Below are 21,306 nucleotides of genomic sequence, written 5' to 3' on the forward strand. Positions count from 1 at the left end.
AAAACAGAATTTTCCTGAACTCTTAGTCTGTGATACAATTCTATTTGTCCTCCTCTCTATTTCAAGGCGTCCCCGTATCATTACTCTTCCAGCTTAGGGGAGGGGTGAGAGCTCGAGTCTAGAGTCAGACAGACCCTGTTGCCTTTGGCACATCATCTGGCCTCCCTGAGTCTTGGCGGTGTTGGCTATAAAAAGTGGTGCTACTAGTTCCCTCCTCGTAGGGTTGTGGGATGCAGTGGGTGGTGCATGCAATGGGCTTAGCGAAGTGCTGTCACGTGGTTAACAATTAGTAAATAGGAGCGATTATTAGCATTATGCCAGCTACCCTGTGTATAACCACTGCTACCCATCAAGGATACACCGACTGTCAGGCAAAATGTAGCATTGCTACCAACGTGAAAGAGCTGCTTCAGGGCCTGTGGATAAAGAATTGCCACCCGCCTATCTAGGTTTTCCTGCTTTCTTTCAGTATGCTACTATTAATCAGTTACATACGCCCTTACATAAAGGGCATAGGGAACTCATTTGCATTTGATGTATTAACTGTCCCTAATTGTTCTCACTTCCTCACTAGTAAGTTTGGTGCTTTAGAAAGTCATAAAAACACCCAATCTCTTGATTTTACTTCTCATAAGCATTCTCTTCCAACCTGGTATATGGCCTCTGGCTCTTCTCAAATTTGCTGAACCGGAAGGTGATCAGAAAGAAGCACTTTGCTGGTATATCTCGTTCATTTCTATCACTTGCCAAAGACATATCTGTATGTCTCCATTTCTCTATATAGCCATAAAATCAGTATTATTTTCTGGGTGAGCTACCCATGATGGTCTTAGCCACCAATAAGAAACATTTTATGGGGGCCTCTTTTGTGTGCCAAAGATCCAAAGGTCATACCATCCTCTTGACAATCCTGATCTGTCCCCTGCATAGTTTGTGCTGGGGTCTGGGGTTCTTCTGTCTCACCCATCCACAGGTGTATAGTGAGGTGGGGAAGAGAAGCAGGGCAGTCTTCCCTATTCATGTTCTTGTCTGTAAGGAATGGGTTTGCTCATGGATTCCCAAAGGCATCTGGACCCTGTTGGTGAGGATTATTATATGATAAAATACCTCAGTGGGGGGGGGGGGGGTTGAAAAAGAAAGAAACAAAAAAAATGGGTTAACATTCACTTCCTTTTGAAATCTAAACAGGTAAATGCTGGGGTATGGGCAGGTGTTGCAGGAGTGTGAATGAATCTAACTGAGATCACATGACTGGACTAGGGGTCAAGTGCCTATGGCCCCCCCGAGTAGGAGGTGTATGGAGGTTCCTTGGACTTTGACAGGTAGGGTGCAGTGTTTACGGTGTCTTAGTGCTCATTCCAGGGGATAGGAAACTCTTCTTTGCCAGGATGTGTTGTCTGGTGTGTTGGTGGACTTGGGCCTACAGGTAATGCTTATTAACCAAAAAGTAGTCTGGGTCCAAAGCAAGGGTAGAGGTTCTGGGATTACTCCCAAATCAATATAAAATTGTCACGAATTGGCATTTCATAAGAAAATGCAAAATACAAAATTATTTATAATGGCTGATATATTCCTCATAATTGGGGAAAAAAGAGAATAAAAGTATTAAAACTTTCTGTAAGAACTCTGGACAATAGTCCTCAGGAACTCTTAAGTAGCCATTTTATGCTACAATTTGCTATTTCATGCTACAATTTGCATGCTAGAATGCATGCATTCTTCCTGGTGTATGTGACATCAAGAGAATGTCCACAATCTCAAAGTGATCGAAAGTAAACAAGTTTAACCATTTTTGTGGCATTTGACTGTTCTCCAACACAAATAAGATCTTGGCCAAAGTCATGTATTGCTGGCTTTTCCAAAATTATCAACAGTGTTCTTGATGTTTTAATTGTATACGATTTCTTGTCAGCAATATAAAGAAGGTCATAAAATCCTTTGCTTCTTTTCCCCAGTATCAGGAAGATCTTGGCACCATTAACTGATCCAGTTTCTGACAGCTCTAGAGCACACATGCATCCTAAGGATGTCCAGTGGGCAAATGGCCAGTTGAGTTAAAGTTGGGGGCCCTATGTCAGAGTCATATCTTGTAAGTGGAATTAGCTTTATTCAAATTTTTTCATTTGGCAAGCCTGAGCACAAAATGCCTGGAAGGCATGGATAAATGATGCTTCTAGTTCCTAGAGAAGACACTGCTTTATAACCCTGTGGACCAGGCATGTCTCCACAGTTACTAAGATTTGCCCCAAAGAGTGTCTATATGTATACGTTCTAACTATGTACAATTTGCCCATGGTTCTTAGCTTATCGGGGCCCAATTTGTAAAATGGAGGCAGTAAGGACTTACTGTCCAAAAAGCGATCCATGACTGTCCAACTGTATGAGACCTATGAGTCAAGTCAGATGCCTGGCAAGTCAGAAGAGCCCAGAGCCTGCCTGGGCTATGTGCCACCCTAACTGCATTCACTGTCCGTGCAGCCAGAGCTTTTTAGGGCAGGTGAATAAAAGTCTTTGTAAATTCCATAGCCTCAGAGACGTATACCAGATGCATGGAGACATCGGCAAAGGGAAGTCAAAGCAAGAAAATGCCTGAGAGACCAGTGGACTGAGGACTGCACTAAGCCTCATAAAACGGCTCCTGGGGAGGCTGAAGAGTCCAGCCTAGGAGACCGGCTTATAAAGCCACATCAGCAAGGCCATCCACATGATGTAGAACATTTCAAATCGTAAAGGTGGGGTCCCCAAACTTCAAGAGCCCTGGCTTGTTCTCATTTGTTCGTTCATTCATTCCCTCGCTCCCTTCCTCACTCATGACTTCGCTTGCATCAAACTCTCCTGATTTTCCTCGTGGATCTCCGTCCCGGACCCACTTCTCCTTGGTGGCCTCTGAGGGCCCATGTGCTCAGGGCTCAGTGCTTCATCCACCTCTCTTGTCTAGCCACACCCACTCCCTGGGCCACCTCCTCTCTGTCCCACGGCTGTACATTCCATCAGTACCTAGGTGACGTTGAAATTTCTGTCCTTCGCTCATACCTCTCTCCTATCTCCAAACTGGTATATTCAACTTAATTTCACTTAAAGGAGGAATTTAAAAGACAAGCAACAAAGAAAGCACCGGAACAACTAGAAAGCTTATCAGATGGATCAAAGTGCTCATGGATCACCCATTTGTCTGAATTATGTGGCTGTGCAATTTATAATCTGAGGGCTCAGAGACACGCCTGCATAATTTTTAAGTGTTTTGTATATAGCTGTCAGCCATCTATGCTCAACACTGTATTTGCTTATGTATGTAGTCCTCGGGTTTTGACTAGGCTGTGTTTCAAAACCCTTTTAGTAGATTAATAGTCTGTATCTTGGGACATAGTTCTTTGCAGAAGTACGCCTTGGCCGTAAGAACCTCTCGCTTTCTTTCCAATTCCCCCTGCCTTTTCCTTGCCACTGACACCAGTTTAGTTCAGGCTTTCAAGGCCTACATGATTTCATTCCCAACACAGTGATTTCCTGGTCTCCTGCCTCTACCCGCCTCAGTCACACCTGCACATTGCAGTTGTACTGACCTTTCTAAAAAATAGCTCCTATCACAATTGCTCAGAAATCTTAGTGGTTCCCTACTGCCTATGGAGGTTCACAGAATTATAAACCATCAAGTGGGGGCAGGATCATATAGATGAACCTAGTCCAGTGACTGCCAAACACCACTCTGAGGAATGTCCACATCAGGATCACTGGGAGGTGCGTGTTAACAGTACAGAAAACCAGGCCATTCCCAGAGCAAATCACCAGGGATGGGTCCCTTGGCTTCATAGCTATCATAAGTGTTCAACGTCTTGGGGTATACTGCCCTACTCTGAGCCCCATCTGCTGACTCCCCTCTGCAACATTCCCACCAGTCTTCAGTGATGGTGAACTAGCTATTTGATAAGAGACCAATTTCATATTTGAGCATCTTTGGTGATGCACCAGGAGCTGCCAGGCCCAAGGCCATTCCTTTTTACAACATAGTGATTCTTTTTTTTTCATAAACAATTTTTTAAAAGATTTTATTTATTTGAGGATGAGAGAGCAAGAGAGAGAGAGCATGAGCAGGGTGAGGGGCAGAGGGAGAAGCAGGCTCCTCGCTGAGCAGGAAGCTCAAAGTGGGGCTCGATCTTGGGACTCCGGGATCATGACCTGAGCCAAAGGCAGACGCTTAACGGACTGAACCACCCAGGCACCCTTACACCATAGTGATTCTTGTTACTGACAAAGCTGGCCTGCCTCCAGTGCCTTTCTCTTCTCCCCGTTCCTACACTGACCTGATGCTCTTTCCCTGGGGTTTATCTGGATCTGTCTCAGCATCTAGTCTGATGGCCCAGGGCGGGACAGGAGTCCCTTCTCTGGCTTGCCATCATCTCTCAAGTAGAGTCTAGACTAAGATCACAGGAGCTAGTTCACTTTACCAACTTACCTCGTAGGTCAAATTTTTATAACCTCTTCAGAGTTAAGGTGAAAATTCAATTTGTATTTTAGGAGGCAGGACATAGACTTTGGAACCAGAATGACTGGTTTCAAATCCTACCTCTGCCACTTACTCCTGAGTGCCCTTGGTGCCTCATTTCTATGTCCATAAAATGGACATACAATTATACCAACCTTACATGATTGTGGTATAGATTAAGTATATATGTATTTATAAATATCTATCACCTGGAATAGTGTCTGGCACAAAAGAGTCACTACGTAAGTGCTACTATTATTATTCTACCAAAAGGCCTACGGTGAGAACACCGACTATAATTAAAAGTAGAAATATAATCTTATTTAGTATAATCTTGGTAACCACTTATTCTCTCTTCTCTTTAAAGCCTAAAAGTAATAAAGCTTCTCTCTGGAAAGAGAATCAAGTACTGGTTTTTTGCAATATAAATAGTAAGCTACATTGTATTTCAAAAATCGCAGAATGGCTCCTGGTTCTCTAGGAAATAATCCATATACATCTCATAATTTAGAAGTCATTCAAAATTTCTGCTTTGAGCACCCATATATTGAAATCAGGAGATTAATGGATACCTACCCAGACATTCAAAAACAAAACTACATTAGTGTTCACAGCAGAACACCGTGGACGGATATTTAAAGACCAAACCCAAACAACAAGAGACAGAAACTGGGAAGCAGAAATCACTTCAGATGGAGCTCTCACTTTCAAAAGTTCTGAGCAGCATTAGGATCTATACCCTTTGGGGCAGGCAAAGACAGACTGTCCATACCGAAAGCCATCAAAAACATCCCAAAAGCTTGGTAAGAGATACTATTCCCATTTTATTTGAAACTGAGTGAAAAGGATACACCAAGGATACACCAAGAGCCAAAATTAGAAGAGGAATGGATTAACTTCTGATTTCATGTTTTGATCTTGGAAGAAATTTACCTGAACACTGTTACAAATTATCTGCACGATACAAATGATCCCAAAGTGTCCTCATTCTCAAGTGTCCAATCCCAATTTGTACTATGTCAGACACATCAAATTTGTTACTGTTACACATGTGAAAATACCATATTCAAATGTAGTTTATTCTCTTTTATAACTTGAGACCTACTCTCTGAATCCTCTTTGATCTGAGAACTCTAAGGAAATTGGAAACTTGAAATCTTGACTCTCCTTACCTGATATCGGGTCAACAGTAAAGGCTTCATGAGACTGAATCAGAGTGATATGAAACTCGAAATCTACAGGGCAGCTGCACTGCAAAGGGATAATGTATTTTTTGCTGCAAAAAAAAAGAAAAGAAAAAAGGAAAAAAAAAATTTCTTGACAATTAGTTCTTTTGATATCAAGGAATAGAGACTCAAGTCACATAATAAACAACCACAACAGTGACGATGGTCAGTGCAGCTAGAGTAACCCCTGGGCGCCACCTGTCACACCCATGTCCCAGCTATTAACTCTTCAGTGCCATGTGGTGGCGCTGTGATCATCCCCACTTACAGACAAGGCAAACAAAGCACCAGAGAGGCTAAGGGTCCTGCCCCAGGTGACCCGGCTAGTTAGTGGCAGAAGTGGGATTCAAGGCAGGTCAGCTGGGCCCAGTTTCCACACTCCAAATACCTCTGTCCACGCTGCTTCTCGAGTACTGTCAGGTTTATTCCGTGGACACTCACCGTCACAGGGAAAGGGCTTCTCTGCCACACAATGGGCCCCAGGGAACTGAGGGAACACTGCATGAGCAGGCTTTACACAGAGAAGCCTGGGAAGCCCCTGGTCTTTCCGCAGCTCGGACCTAGACGGTGTTGAAGAAACCATACTGCCGGTTGTGTCTGACGGAAGTGTACCAGAGACTCCTTATTTGGTAAGAAGGCCAACAAGCGGTAGAGGACCCGGAGAGTGTCCGCTCCCTCACCAAGACTAGTCCGACTTCTGAGTGTGCTTGAGGTTGTCCTTCATGGTACTGCAGGAGTTGCTACGGCTGTGGTGTTGCTCAGAGAGCCCTGAGCTTCTCCTCAGGTCCTCTCCTTCTATCAGGCAAAGCCCAGGTGGGCCAGAGTTTGCGGGCTGACCGAGGCATGGAGAAGCTGAGTTCTCTGGCTGTCACTTGGCATCCCCACAGACGCAGAGCTGGGGTGGTTATCTGGGCCCCTTTCAGCAGCTGGACATTGAGCTCCTCCCCTATGAGACTCAGCCCTGCCCTCCATCCCTGCATTTCCTTCTGCTTCCTCCCTTCTCTACATCTAACTCCCGTGCCCTCACGGCCCTTCTTGCCCTCCTGCCCAGCAGTTGGTCTCTACCTCTTAACCTTTCGGTGGGAGCCTTCCTGCCAACTGCCCTTCTCCCTCCCATTTCCCAGGCTGTGTGGGAGAATGTGACTGAAATCGTGTTGAGCAGAGCTGCCAGGCCGGCTAGCAAGCTGCGTTCTGGGTGGTGCCCATCCCGACCTCGTCTGCCTGGGGACTTTTCCCTCAGGACCCACTTCCTTACCTGCCCAGCACCTGTCTACCCGGGAGACTCTAAATCCTATGAAAGCAGAGCTGAGTCTACTTGCTTCTCCAGCATAACCTCAACAAAATTCCAGAGTCCCGCACAGGGGGACATTCAACAAATATTTTTTGGAACAAAGTAAAATAACTCTTTTTCCGTAGTAGTTCTGGGGATACAGTATAGTTCAGATGTGGCTTTAAAAATTATGCCAAGAGCATTTTTATTTGGCTTTCTGGAATATTATAAATATAAAGAAAGATACAGAGAATAATATAATAGAGATCCCTTTATCCACTACCAAGCTCTCAAATCTTCTGCTTTGGGTAAACCAAAAATGTTTAAATGTTTAAAATAAATAAATAAATAAAATAAAAATGTTAAAAATGTTTAAAAATAAAACGTTGCAGAACACTTGAAACTCCCTGTACACCTCTCCCCTTCCTCCACTTTGTCCCTCCCCCGGGCTGACTCCTACCCTGTCTCCACTGTCCGTCATTCCCATGCATTTTTATAATACCATTACATATGGAGGGACTCACAAAATCTATAATATTGTATTATTTGTTTTCAACAATATCGTTCTAAAACTTGCTAATGTTGCTCAATCTGTCTTTCTGAGATTTATTCATGATATGCGATTTTTATCCATGATAATATGAAGTACTGTTCACTCATTTCACTAGTGATGAGTATTCCATCCCATGACTATCTCTTGCCACTTACCTACTCTCTTGCCGAAGGGCATTTAGGTTGTTTGCACTTTTTCACTATTGCAACGTGGCAATGACAATTCTTGTGTGTGACTCCTTATACCAGAGCTACTCTAGGTATACCCGAGAAGTGGAATTGCTGGGTACTAGTAAAGTAAAATCGTCAACTTTACTAGATATGGCCAAAATGCTCTCCAAAGCCCTTTTACCAATGTATACCTCCATTAGCAGCCTATGAAAGCTTCTGTTGCTTACCAACACAGGGTTTTCAGACATTTTAACTTCTTCTGACCTGATGAGGGTGAAATGGTATCTCATTTTATTTTCATGTTCATTTCTTTGAGGTTGAGCTTCTTCTATTCATATGTATCCATTTGGGTTCTGGCTTCTATGAATTGCCTATTTTTCTATGAAGTTGTTCTGTTCTCTTATTAATTTGTAAATTCTGGATATTAATTTTGTCAATTATATCCAGTGATATAAATTTAAGATAAGGATCATTATACAGAGTAATCTCTTCAACCAACAGTAAGACCAGCCCTTCATAGGTTTTTTTACCAAGCTCATCAATTCTGTCCTCACTCAGGCTCTCTAGAAGTACCCAGTCCATTTTAACTTTCTGAGATGCTTCCTAATTCTGAAACACAGGGCACATAAAGGTCATTACATTTTCAGGCAATTTACCCTAATAGACACTCAGGCCCCACTGAACATCAGCTATGCCACAGCACTGGGGAGATAAAACTAACAGTACAAGTCACATACGCTCCTCAAGAAGTGAGTAGCCTTGGGTGATGGTCAGTGTGAAGTCTAAATTGTCACAACATGGTATCTGAAGATCAGGCCAGTGACTCTCACCACCACATGAGCTAGCTGGATGGCGCTTGGGTTGGTAACCCCAGTGGTCGACTCAGAGCTGCCCAGCAAGGTAAAGCCGGCTGCCCAAGAATGTTCTGCTAAGAGCTGCATGTTTGCATTTTCCTGAACTAAAACCGAAAAAGGACTGCTGGGGCTTTTTATATATGCCCAATTTTAAACTAATTTCAGAGCTCTGATAATTCCCATAGAAAATGTGTCAGGGTATTTGTTTAGTGATGATTATGTGAAGCCAAGTTCCTGATGCATTAACCAGTCTGGAAAAACAAACAATTCCTGAAGGGCACAGAATTCCAAGTAACCTGTTTCAGAAGGAGACATAGTAGTGCAAGTAACACAGATTTGCTTTCACTACTGCAGCTCATATTATGGATGCCGAATCAGCATGGATGAACACCATAATCATAAATCCAGCACAGTCTAGAAGAATTTTGGTCACAAGGAATTTCAACAAATATAAAGGTTAATTTATTTAGAAATTTTTCGTATTTGAAAAAACCAGAATCCCATTAGATTCTAAGGGGACTTAGAGATTCTAAACTAAACAACCATGCTAAATACCATTAAAAGTGATCTACACCGAAGAAACATGAATATATATATCTTTTTTTTAAAGATTATTTATTTGCCAGAGAGAGTGCAAACAAGCAGGCGGGGCAGAGGGAGGGAGAAGCAGGCTCCATGAGGAGAGGGAGCCCAATGTGGGACTTGATCCCAGGACTCTGGGATCCTGACCTGAGGCAAAGGCAGACACTTAACCGACTGAGCCATCCAGGCGCCCCTGAATATACATATCTTATTCTTATGGTTCCTGAGGCACAAACAGGACCCTGAGTTCTTCTAACTTATAGGAAGCAGCCAGTTAAAATATCAAAGCAGATAGAAGCTGGTACTTTTGAAGTTAACCACAACTCTTTATCCCTGTTACTTTATTATTTAAACATTTTATCACTTACACTAAGGCTATGTATAAATATACTTTAAAATGATGTATAAAAATACACCAAGTACTTTAGAAGAATTATTCCCTATTTTGAATAAAATCCCACCCAAACCTTTTACTTATTTATTTTTTACTATTTTTAAAATTTAAATTCAATAATAAACATATAGTGTATTATTAGTTTCAGAGGTAGAGTTCAGTAAATGATTCATCAGTCTTATATAACACCCAGTGCTCATTATATCACATTTTTTAAAGATTTTTTTGTAAGTAATCTCTATACCCAACGTGGGGCTCAAACACACAACCCTAAGATCAAGGGTTCTCATTCCACCAAATGAGCCAGCCAGGTGCCTCCCAACCCAAACTTTTTAAAAACTAGACTTATATCATGATTATGTACAAGTTGTATGCCTATTAGAAGAGGAGAGTACAGGGGTGTCTGGGTGGCTCAGTTGGTTAAGCCTCTGTCTTCGGCTCAGGTCATGATCTCAGGGTCCTGAGATTGAGCCCCATGTCGGGCTCCCTGCTCAGCGGGGAGTCTGCTTCTCCCTCTGCCTCTCACTCATGCTCTCTCTCTCTCAAATAAATAAATAAATAAATAAATAAATAAATAAATATTTAAAAAAGAAAAAAGGAGAAGACAGTACAAATTTGCCTTATGGAAATTAGATATTATAAAATAACAATATAAATTCAAATTTCCTGGGCGCCTGGGTGGCTCAGTTGGTTAAGCGACTGCCTTCGGCTCAGGTCATGATCCTGGAGTCCCAGGATCGAGTCCCACATCGGGCTTCCTGCTCAGTGGGGAGTCTGCTTCTCCCTCTGACCCTCTTCCCTCTCGTGCTTTCTATCTCTCATTCTCTCTCTCTCTCAAATAAATAAAATCTTTAAAAAAATAAAAAATAAAAAATAAATTCAAATTTCCTCCTTCTCCCTTCTCTAAATAAATGCTAGTAGAGAGCCAAATATCCCATTGATTTCTAGTTTATTGTATAACATTTATTTCTACCTTCGTCTGATGTTATTTTTTATCATTTACCCTAAAATTTAATATTGTATTTGTTGAGGAAGGAAGTAATCAAGGCTTTTTTGAGAGAAGGAATGGTCTTGTGAATTTGTAGATAACATAAAATCAAATTTCCTCCCTAATTCCAAAATCTCAGTGTGCCGAGAGTGGAATAAGCCCTTGCCAAACATAGGCTTTGACTCCTTTTGGGAGAATGAAGGTTAACTGACAACAGCATGACAAACACTAACTTATGACAGGATGCTGGACTCCTACGGCACAATAAATGCCTGCATAAAATCTGAGGGAAACACCCTCGAGATTAAAGAGAGGCTTCCCCACAGAGAGACGTATGGATAATTTAAACTATAACATTGACCATCACATGTCAATTTTGTAGGACTTTTCCTCTGTCAACTGCTCATTGATGAAGGCTCACGGATAGATCGAAAGATGTGGGCAGCAACGACGTATCCATGTCACAGTCTTTCCCGTGCAAATGTGCACAAGACTCATGAAAAAATTGCATCTGGGCACGCTTTGGGATCACAGGTTGGAGCAGCTTTACAACAACTCTGTGAACTCTTTCCACACTCCTTCCATTGACAGGGGGAGTTTAGGTCTTCTTCCCTGAAATCTGGACTTGAGGATGGCTTAATTGCCAGAATGCCGTGGAAGGAATGCTGTACTCCTTTCCTGAGGCCAAGCCTAAGAAACAGGCACCTCGTGCTGCTCTTGAGATACTCACTCTGCAGCCTACTGACCATATTGTAAGAAAGCCCAAGCAGCCTGGGGAGAGAACCAAGGCTCCCAGCCCTCGGCCCGGCTGAGGACCCAGATAACAGCCCGCATCTGAGTGCAGCATCTTGGAAAGTGGATCTTTCAGCTCCCCATTGAGTAGTCCCAACTGACTCCACATGGAGTGACGACCTTCTCCACTGAGCCTTGCCCACGTGGTCCACCCACAAGCAAAACGAGGGATTGTTGTTCTTTGAAACCGCTACTTCTAGGGTGGTTTGTTACAAAGCAATAGAAAATGGACCCAAGCGGCATTCTTTCTTTCTTGCTTCTTCTTTAGTGAATGATCACCTTATCCCGCATTTCTGGTTGCAAATCTTAATTTGGCAATTTTAAAGTCTTTTTTTTTTTTTTTGTACTAGCCCTTCATACGTACCAGTCACTAGGCTTGTATTTTGGTTAACTCCCCTGACAACTCGATATGTACTATGTCCATTTTATGGATAAATGAGCTGACCTACAGGCTAGTTCAAGGGCATGCAGTTCATAAGAGATGAGTGGAAATTAAAGGCAGTACCCCAGATCCTGAGCTATTCACTAAGCTATACTTTATTACTTCTCTTTGGTCTCTAATATCAAGGACTAGCTCAGGACATCTCATTGTTTGCACTGTAGTCCTCTTCTCTATTGACATTCTCTTTGAAACTGAGCCCTTTGTGCCTTATTTGTTGAGCTTTTTAGAAGGCATTTCCTTTAATTATCCCATAAGCAAGAAAAGCCTATAAAATCCCAAGACCTTTTCTCAAATATTACCAACCTCCTCTCAAGCACTGCTATGCACATAGAGACAAAGGGAGGAATCTGGGGCCTGGCTAGTTATTTTCCTTTATGCTTTAGATGTAAATTGTTGTATTCAGAATGTGACCCCAAAACCAGAAAGAAATCAGACAAAATGATTAGTTGCCTGATAAGCCAGACCCCCAACCCCCCAAACAGGCAACGATTTGAAAAGATACAAAGAGTTGAGGGTAAATTATGCTTCAAATTTCAAAGTATGCCCTTTTATCTAAGATAATTTATGTTCTTATGAACTTTCATGTGCTGCTTATCTTATTTTCAAAGACACAATTAATCTCACCAGGATTGGAACCTCAAACGAGAAGCAGAGTGGACCCACGATCTTTAATGACATAGTCAAATAAAGACAAACAGATTTACATAAAGGAACAGGCATGTAATTATTTCTTTACGCCTAGAGAATTAAACACCACCCTCATTTTAGCCTAAGCTTAGACCAGTATTGGAGGTAAAGAGCAAGAAGTCAAAGATTCAGGGAGGGTCAAAGTCCTTCCCTTGCTGTCCTGGCCTTTGAGCTCTTTTCTTGCCTTTGGTTCAACTCTTTCCTCAACCTAATTGCTTAGTCCTCCCTGTTGGTAAAAGCCCCCACTCCCCGCCATCACTCATGCCTCTGTAGTTTAGGAAAAGGTGGAACCCTAGGGAAAAACCAGAATTAAATGAGGTCAGCTCTGCAATCTTGGTAAAAGAAGCTAAGGCATTTCTCTAGGCGCTGGAATGGAACTGAATTCAGAAAAAGTTAGAGGTGAGCATGACATACTATCTGCCATCTGCAGAGATAACACATGCCCTGTTCATATTTTCTTTTTAAAACACCTTAACAAAATACGGTAACACATACATAACATAAAATTTACCATTTTAACTATTTTCCAGTATACAGTTCAGTGGCATCAAACGCAATCACACTGGTGTGCAACTATCACCACCATCCTTCTCCAGAGCTCTTTTCATCTTGCAAAACTGAGACTCTATCCCCAGTAAACACGAACTCCCCCTTCCCTGACTCTCCCCCAGCCCCTGGCAACCCCGACTCCTTCTACTTTCTGTCTCTGAATTTGACTACTCCAAGTACTTCATATAAGTGGTTTCATATAATATAAAATAGCTTTGAAAAATTAAACATTAACTTCACTTAAAAATGAAAGTATTCACATAAATAATACATATTAGAGAAAACAGCACCTTACAACTTACTTGAGTTGCAGATAATGTGGGATAAGATGGGGTAAGGAGTGAAATCCAGGGGTGGCTCCTTTGAGTCAGAGCAGGACCTTTGGCCGAGACCAGAGAACAGGGACTTTTTCCCTAGGGTTTTTCCCTAGGGTTCCACCTTTTCCTAAACTACATCTGGCATCAGAAAGAAAGTCACGTTCAAGGGAAAGGAAGCAACTGAATTGTGAAGGGAGATGAAAAGCCTCCTGCAGGCTAATTTCTTCTTTCATTGAGAAAAATACAGCATCTATTCAGAGAAGATAAGAGGATACGCTAAAAACTACTGCTGGCTTTTTCTTCTTTTAGAATAGAGGGCACAAGGAACCACATGCTGACTGCATTCAAAACATACCTCCTTGGAGCTAAGGGACCTGTCATGTTCGGCCTGACACGGCCGGCAGGGCACCGAGCTGCCAGCTTCTGGTCTTGTGGCTTACCCACCAACAGCTATTAGAACAAAAAGCTCACTCGGAAGAGGAGTAAGACATGAATTTTTAAAGCAAAGCAATTTACATTCAAATAATTTCGATCATGAAATGGTAGTAGATAAGGAATTTTTGTGAGAAATTTGGGGCATGTTGAAGAGAAAGCAACTATTTAAGAAAAAAGAGTCACAATTCGGTTGACTGGCCGCTAGTTACTCTGTTCTACGTATTCTTTTTTTTTAAAGATTTTTATTTATTTATTTGACAGAGCAAGAGAGCACAAGCAGGGGGAGTGAGAGAGGGAGAAGCAGGCTCCCCACTGAGCAGGGAGCCCGATGCGGGGCTTGATCCCAGGACCCTGGGATCATGCCCTGAGCCTAAGGCAGACGCCCAACCATCTGAGCCACCCAGGCGCCCCTGTCCTACGTATTCTGACAGGCATTAAATAATCACATTCTAGAAACCATGTTTTTTTTTTTTTAAAAAGATTTATTTATTTATTTGAGGGGGGGGGGGACAGAGAGAGAATATCCAAGCAGACTCCCTGCTGAGCATGGAGCCCAAAGCTGGGCTCAGTCTCACGACCCTGAGATCAGGACCTGAGCTGACACCGAGGTGGACACTTAACTGACTGAGCCACCCAGGAGCCCCTCTAGAAACCATGTGAAAAGCGAACATGTATGTGCCCACTGTGTGTGCGTGTGAGTGGGTGTGTGTGCGTGTGTGTCAGATATCACAGACCTGGACGCTGAGCATGGAAAACAGCAGCAGAGCTCACCAGATGTGGCTGCTTGGACAGGGCTTGGTGTGAAATGTGCTGCATAAACCAAGCAAGGAGGAGAAGTGTCCAGAAAACACTTTCCATTTAGGGGCATCTCTCCAACACCGAAAACTAGCCACAGTGTTTGTCTCTGCTTCTTCCAGGAATGTGCTTTGGGTAAACCCAGAAACTCTTTGTGTTGTATTCTTAAATATCAGAATTGGGACTGACCAGTGAATATTCTTTTGAAGAATTTAAAATGTAGAACATTTTAAAGTTCTCACTGCTGGGGTGCCTGGGTGGCTCAGTCAGTTGGGCATCTGCTTTTGGTTTGGGTTGTGATCCCAGGGTCCTGGGATCACCGTGTTGGGCTCCCTGCTCAGCGGGGAGTCTGCTTCTCCCTCTCCCTTTGCCCCTGCTTGTGCTCTCTCTCTCTCTCAAATAAATAAATAAAATATATATATTTTTTAAAAGTTCGTACTGCTTAGTTCATGATACCAGCTTGGTAGTTTCACGTATGTCACAAAATGTATATGCTATGGAGTTTAAGGAATCATTCCAAGTATGTATACAAATACTAGAGGACCCGGGCGCCTGGGTGGTTCAGTTGGTTAAGCGACTGCCTTCGGCTCAGGTCATGATCCTGGAGTCCCGGGATCGAGTCCCACATCGGGCTCCCTGCTCAGCAGGGAGTCTGCTTCTCCCTCTGACCCTCCCCCCTCTCATGTGCTCTCTCTCTCTCTCATTCTCGCTCTCTCAAATAAATAAATAAAATCTTTAAAAAAAACCAAAAAACAAATACTAGAGGACCCTAAGCAACAGAAATACCCCACCTTTCACTACTGCCCCTGATACACACATTCATTTGCTCTAGGTGCTGGCCAAACATTGGTGCTGCTCTGTCCCTTAGCCCCATGCAAACCAAGCGAGCAATTTTGCAAATCAAATTTGTACAAAATCTAAGGGAGAAAAAGCAGAGTATTACAATATTCAAGCCAGGCTTTAATAAGGTCAATAATGCTTTCCCCATTTTCAGTTTTCTAGCCTTTCCATCACTTTCTCCAGTAGTCAAAAGTCTAGAACTCAACATTTTGTAAGAAAAACTTACAAAAAAAATTATTTAGGGGCGCCTGGGTGGCTCAGTGGTTGGGCATCTGCCTTTGGCTCGGGTCATGGTCCCAGGGTCCTGGGATCGAGCCCCGCATCGGGCTCCCTGCTCGGTGGGGAGCCTGCTTCTCCCTCTCCCTCTCCCACTCCCCCTGCTTGTGTTCCCTCTCTCGCTGTGTCTGTCAAATAAGTAAATAAATAAAATCTTAAAAAAAAATAAAAAAATAAATAATTTAGGCCTTCCATTGAAAGTTCCCTTCGTTGACTGTCTCAAGTTGGCACCCACCTCTGTTGAATGAAGGGGGGAAGCATTTATGCCCTTTCATTAATATAGATCCCTAAGGTTTAGGAGTGGGATGATTTTCTTTTCCTGCTAAAATTCATAAAAAGAGACTGGGTCAAGATATTAGGTCAGCAAAGGGATATTAAATCAAAGCAATTTTAACTATAAAATATGATAGAATTTTTCATATAGTAAAAATTCAGGCTGTTGTTCAGTGACAATGACTTTTTTTTCTCTGAATATCAATTTTGAAATACAAGTTCACTGCTGCTCGATGAACTCGAGTAGAGACTGAAATAGAGCACAAGTGTGTTGATGAGCTCAAGTCACCCTTGTCAGAATAGTTCCCTAAAATGCTGCTGCTCCTTTAGATCAGCTTGGACTTTGGGAAATAAAAAAATGAGTCCCTAGTGTAAGGAGTGTGTTTCCCTGGATGAGCTGAACAATGTGAATTTATTCTCTTTGAGTAGGGAGGGCTTCAAAAAAATCCTTCTGAAGATCACTGTTGTAGTCATTCTGCCCCCTTCATTCTAACCCAGTTATAGCTGGTTCATGGGCCCCTCACACAGAGGCTTTTTACTGGCACAATTCGAAACAGGACCTGGTTGCTGTCTATGCTGGTCACCCTCACTGTTGATCTTTCCCTCCCAGTGCCACTCTGAGGATGCACCTTCTCCTGTGGCCCATATACTTTCAACCATTGGGCAGTGAGAGAACTAGGTTTCATTTGGCAATCCTGCTCTGACCTTGGCTATTCCCACCCTTTCTGAAATGAGCCATGAGGTTCACTGCCTAAAGAAAAGTATCCTTTGGTAAATTCTCAAACTATAATGTAAAAGTTCCAGAGACTAAAATATCCTGGCTTAAAGATTTTATTTATTTACTTATTTGACAGACACAGTGAGAGAGGGAACACAAGCAGGGGGAGTGGGAGAGGGAGAGGGAGAAGCAGGCTCCCCACCGAGCAGGGAGCCCGATGCGGGGCTCGATCCCAGGACCCTGGGACCATGACCCGAGCCAAAGGCAGATGCCCAACCACTGAGCCACCCAGGCGCCCCTAAATAATTTTTTTGTAAGTTTTTCTTACAAAATGTTGAGTTCTAGACTTTTGACTACTGGAGAAAGTGATGGAAAGGCTAGAAAACTGAAAATGGGGAAAGCATTATTGACCTTATTAAAGCCTGGCTTGAATATTGTAATACTCTACTTTTTCTCCCTTAGATTTTGTACAAATTTGATTTGCAAAATTGCTCGCTTGGTTTGCATGGGGCTAAGGGACAGAGCAGCACCAATGTTTGGCCAGCACCTAGAGCAAATGAATGTGCGTATCAGGGGCAGTAGTGAAAGGTGGGGTATTTCTGTCGCTTAGGGACCTGTTCTGCTGGTGTTGTTAATGTGACCCTGTGGTCTACACAGCATCTGTAGCCCTGAAATGAACTCACAGTTCCACTTGCTTTGAAGCAACATGACTCTCTTGCCCATGGGACCAACCAGGTCCAGAGTGGAAAATGGAGAAGTGACAGGGAATCCAGGAGAGGACCCAGGTGACTTCATGTAAGCTTGTCTAGAGCACACTAACCAACTAGTCAACGGTCAGCTTGGTGCAAGGAAGATCAGTTGACGCCCCATGGAGAGAACTGGTCAGCTGACTGGGTTTGTTAGAGATTTCGGCCAGTTATTTGGTACCAGGTAGACACTGCTAGAGAAACTACAGAGCTTGATGAATCTATACAAGTCTTTTTAGAACCATAGGAATGGAAAGATACCAAATTTCAGCACCTAATAGAAGCATGTTCTTATTTACTTGCTTCTATAGGAAGAGGGAAATTGTATTTTTTTTAAATTTTAATTATTTATTTGAGAGAAAGAGAGAGCACACGCGGAGGGACAGAGGGAGAGGGAGAAGTAGACTCCCCGCTGAGCAGGAACCCCCAAAGTGGGGCTCGATCCCACGACCCTGGGATCATGACCTGAGCCAAAGGCAGACACTTAACCAAATGAGCCACCCAGGTGCCCCAGTGGAAAGTTGTATTTTATCTATAGTACTCCCTAAGATATAAAGTGATTATGAAATTTAATCAGCCATGGTGGTTAGACTAGTTATAAAGCAGGATTTCAACCTACAAAAGGGAAAGAGAGCTGAAAGTCCTCTGCATCCCACAGTGTTTGGTTTAGAGATGTTGGACAGAAACTGGAATGCAACTTTTTGTTATTTACAGAAGCTGTCAAAATACATTTTACCAGATCTTAAGCCACCATGGTTGTTTAGAGGTAGATGGCAAATGTCCACATGGAATTTTATTTCAACAAGGAAAATTTACAACCATCAAATCCGGCCAATTGAAAATGTAGTTGATGAAGATATACAAGTCTACTTCATGATCTTGTAGGGAAAGGTACCGAAGGCTAACCAGTCTTCTGAGAGGCACTACCCAGACCACAGTTGCTTCTCCCTGGAAGCAACCTCAAAGTAAGAAAGCAGACTTGGTGGTATTAAATGTAGATCCTATAACTTCTGGCAATTTTGTCTGAATGGATTCTACATGCAAAGAGAAAGCACATTCTCTGAATCTACCTTCTGTTAGATTTGTGTTTTCCCATAACCTTTGTCTGTTTTAATTTTTCTTTAGGTATAGAAATGGTTGCTTTCCTCTGACACTTACAAATATAGGTGCCATTGGAACTCACACACTGCTGGTAGAAATTAAAAATGGTGCAGTCACTTTGGAAAGCAGTCTGGCAGTTCCTCAAAACATTACACATAGAGTTCCCATATAACCTAGCAGTTCCACTCCTAGGTATATACCCAACACAAATGAACACATATATCTGAATAAAAACATACACACAAATGTTCATAGCAGTATAATTCAAAGTAGCCAAAAAGTGGAAACAACCTGATGTCCATCAACTGATGGATAAATAAAACGTGGTATATGCACACAATGGAATATTAAATGGCGGTAAAAAGGAATGAAGTACTGATACCTGGAAAACATTATGCTGAGTGAAAAAAGTCAGTCACAAAAGACCTCCTAACATATGCTTCCATTTATACGAATGTCCAGAATAGGCAAATTTATAGAGACAGAAAGTAAATTAGAGTTTGCTTGAGACTAGAAGTTTGAAGGAGAAATGAGAAATGGGTTTCCTTTTGGGGTAATGAAACTGTTCAAACACTGATTGTGGTGATGGCTGCCTATACTAAAAACCATTGAACTGTATGTTGTTGTTTTTTTTTTTTTTTGCAGTGTCCACTTCTTTTTTTTTTTAATTTTTTTATTGTTAGAACTGTATGTTTTCAATTAGTGAATTTTATGGTATGTGAATTATATCTCAGTAAAACTTTTTTTTTTTTTTAAGTACAATGGCCAAGAGAAAAGACCTCCTCCTCTGTGCCCTGCCCTGCTGCGGACCTGCCGGTGGGCCGTTCTCCCCAGCTGGGGCACAGTCCCTGACTGGTTCTTCTGGAGCTTCACACATGCCCCTCAGCTGTTAGTCCCATCACTCAGTGTTGGAAGCCCACCTTCAACTTGGCCGCCGGCCTTCCCATTCCAAGTTTCTCATCACAATTTCTCTATATGTTGTCTACCTTGGCTAAAGTGTGAGTCAACCTGTCTGGGTCTCACTTGTACATTACTTAGGTAAAAATCTCTTTGGTGGTGATGATGATGATGGCAATAGCTAATTTAAATCAGTAGCTACATGCTAAGCACTGTTTTTACTACTATTATTAAAACATTCAAATATTGCTTCATTCAAATATTCAAATATTGTTAACTATTGATAAGTTCTACTTTAACCTGTTTAATCCTCAGAACAATTCTATCAAGTAGGCACTCTTTTTTTTTTTTTAAACATTTATTCATTTGAGAGAGAGCGCATGAGCGGGGAGGAAGGGCAGAGGGAGAGGGAGAGAAAGAGAATCTCAAGCAGAATCCACGCTGAGCTCGGAGCCCAACGTGGGGCTCGATCTCATGACCCTGAGATCATGACCTGAGACAAAATCAAGAGTTGGACACTTAGCCAACTGAGCCACCCAGGCGCCCCTACCAGGTAGGTACTCTTATGAACTGCATTTTACAGATGAGGATTCTAGGAGGCACAGAGAGGATTCTAGGAGGCACAGAGGGTCACACAGCCATCATGAAGCAGAGCCTGGACTAGAATCCAGACTGAACAGCTCCAGAGCCTCAGTGGTTTATGCTGTTAAACACAACACTTCATTTGCCTTGTCTCCTTTTCAGTGTCTTTATTGAAAGTCCTCATGAGCCAGTCAGGTAACAGAAATGAGAGAAGAGGGCTGCATGTGAGGTGATAGGGAGTGGTGGGGACTGCAGAGCACTGGCAAAGGCACTGCCCTCTAAAGAGGCATCTTCTGTTTCATCCCTACTGAACTGATGGTGGCCATGCAGGAATACAGGCCCCGTAAGGCTGGATCTGCCTTTTCTTTTTTTTTTTTTAAAGAAAAGTAAAACTCTAAATTTTCACGTGAAATCTTGTGGTTTTTAAATGTTGACAGCAAATTCAAGGTTAAAAATAAATAAATAAATGGTGTGGGCTACGACCATCTGGATGAAACCAAACAGGTTGGCAGTTTCATTACATCAGAAGCCACAAATTGGGGGTCAGAGGGCATGAATAAATGAATGAATGAAGCAATGAGTTAGGGACTAAAAACAGCCTTCAACAGACAAGATTTGGTGGACCACTTCATTGTCTTCCAACAATCTAAAACTTCCTTAGAACACCATGCTGGGCTTTGGGTTTTCCATGAGGAGGTACAAATGGAAAGACTGAGTTTGAGGAGCTAAGATGGGAGCAGACAGAGCCAGAGGCAAGACTGCAAGCAGCCAGGCGCCCCATCTCTAAAAGACACAGTGACACATGAATGACAAAGCGGAAGGAGATGATGGCTGGAGTTGCCCCTGGGTGGGGTGGGTGGCTAGGACTAACTGCAACACAGAAGCTGCCAGGCAGCTGGGACAAGTGTCAAGCACAGCACAGGAGCTGCTGTGCTCTGATCTCACAAGCAGCCCCTGCAGAAATGAACGGAGCGGGGTCGGGGTGTTCGTGTGCATAGGGGTGGAGGGCCTCACGCTGAGGCACAGCAAGAGCAGGAGCCCACTGCAATTCAGCACCACCGGAGATGGTCCGATGGGTCTCCCAGGAGGGAACACTGTGATAGGAACAAAAATGAGACCTCACAGAGACTGGAGATCACAAAAGAGGTGATCGCTTCTTCCCCTGCATCTGAGCAGTGCCTGGGAGCAAGTCCGCCCTTGTAGGGAGGAGCATTTCATCAACGGTAATATTTAGAGTTGTCGGCGCATGGTGATAGTCAAAAGCAGACTGACTTCTAGAAGGTTTTGTTGTCTTTAAAATTTTTCTGCAGACAATGAACTCATGTTATTGCTTCTATGT

The 21,306-nt window shown here is 42.8% G+C and overlaps 1 protein-coding gene across 2 annotated transcripts in view; it reads right to left on the minus strand.

Moving 5' to 3' along the window:
• CFAP221 (cilia and flagella associated protein 221) overlaps window positions 1-21,306 on the minus strand; it is a 92,376-nt gene that overhangs the window by 53,007 nt on the left and 18,063 nt on the right. For both annotated transcript variants that reach the window (XM_027588061.2, XM_027588063.2), the window contains exon 7: window positions 5,653-5,756. In XM_027588061.2, the coding sequence (XP_027443862.1) occupies window positions 5,653-5,756 (104 nt within the window). The remainder of the gene's footprint in view (window positions 1-5,652; window positions 5,757-21,306) is intronic.

The sequence above is a fragment of the Zalophus californianus genome, chromosome 3, assembly GCF_009762305.2.
Source record: "Zalophus californianus isolate mZalCal1 chromosome 3, mZalCal1.pri.v2, whole genome shotgun sequence".
Lineage (NCBI taxonomy): Eukaryota > Metazoa > Chordata > Mammalia > Carnivora > Otariidae > Zalophus > Zalophus californianus.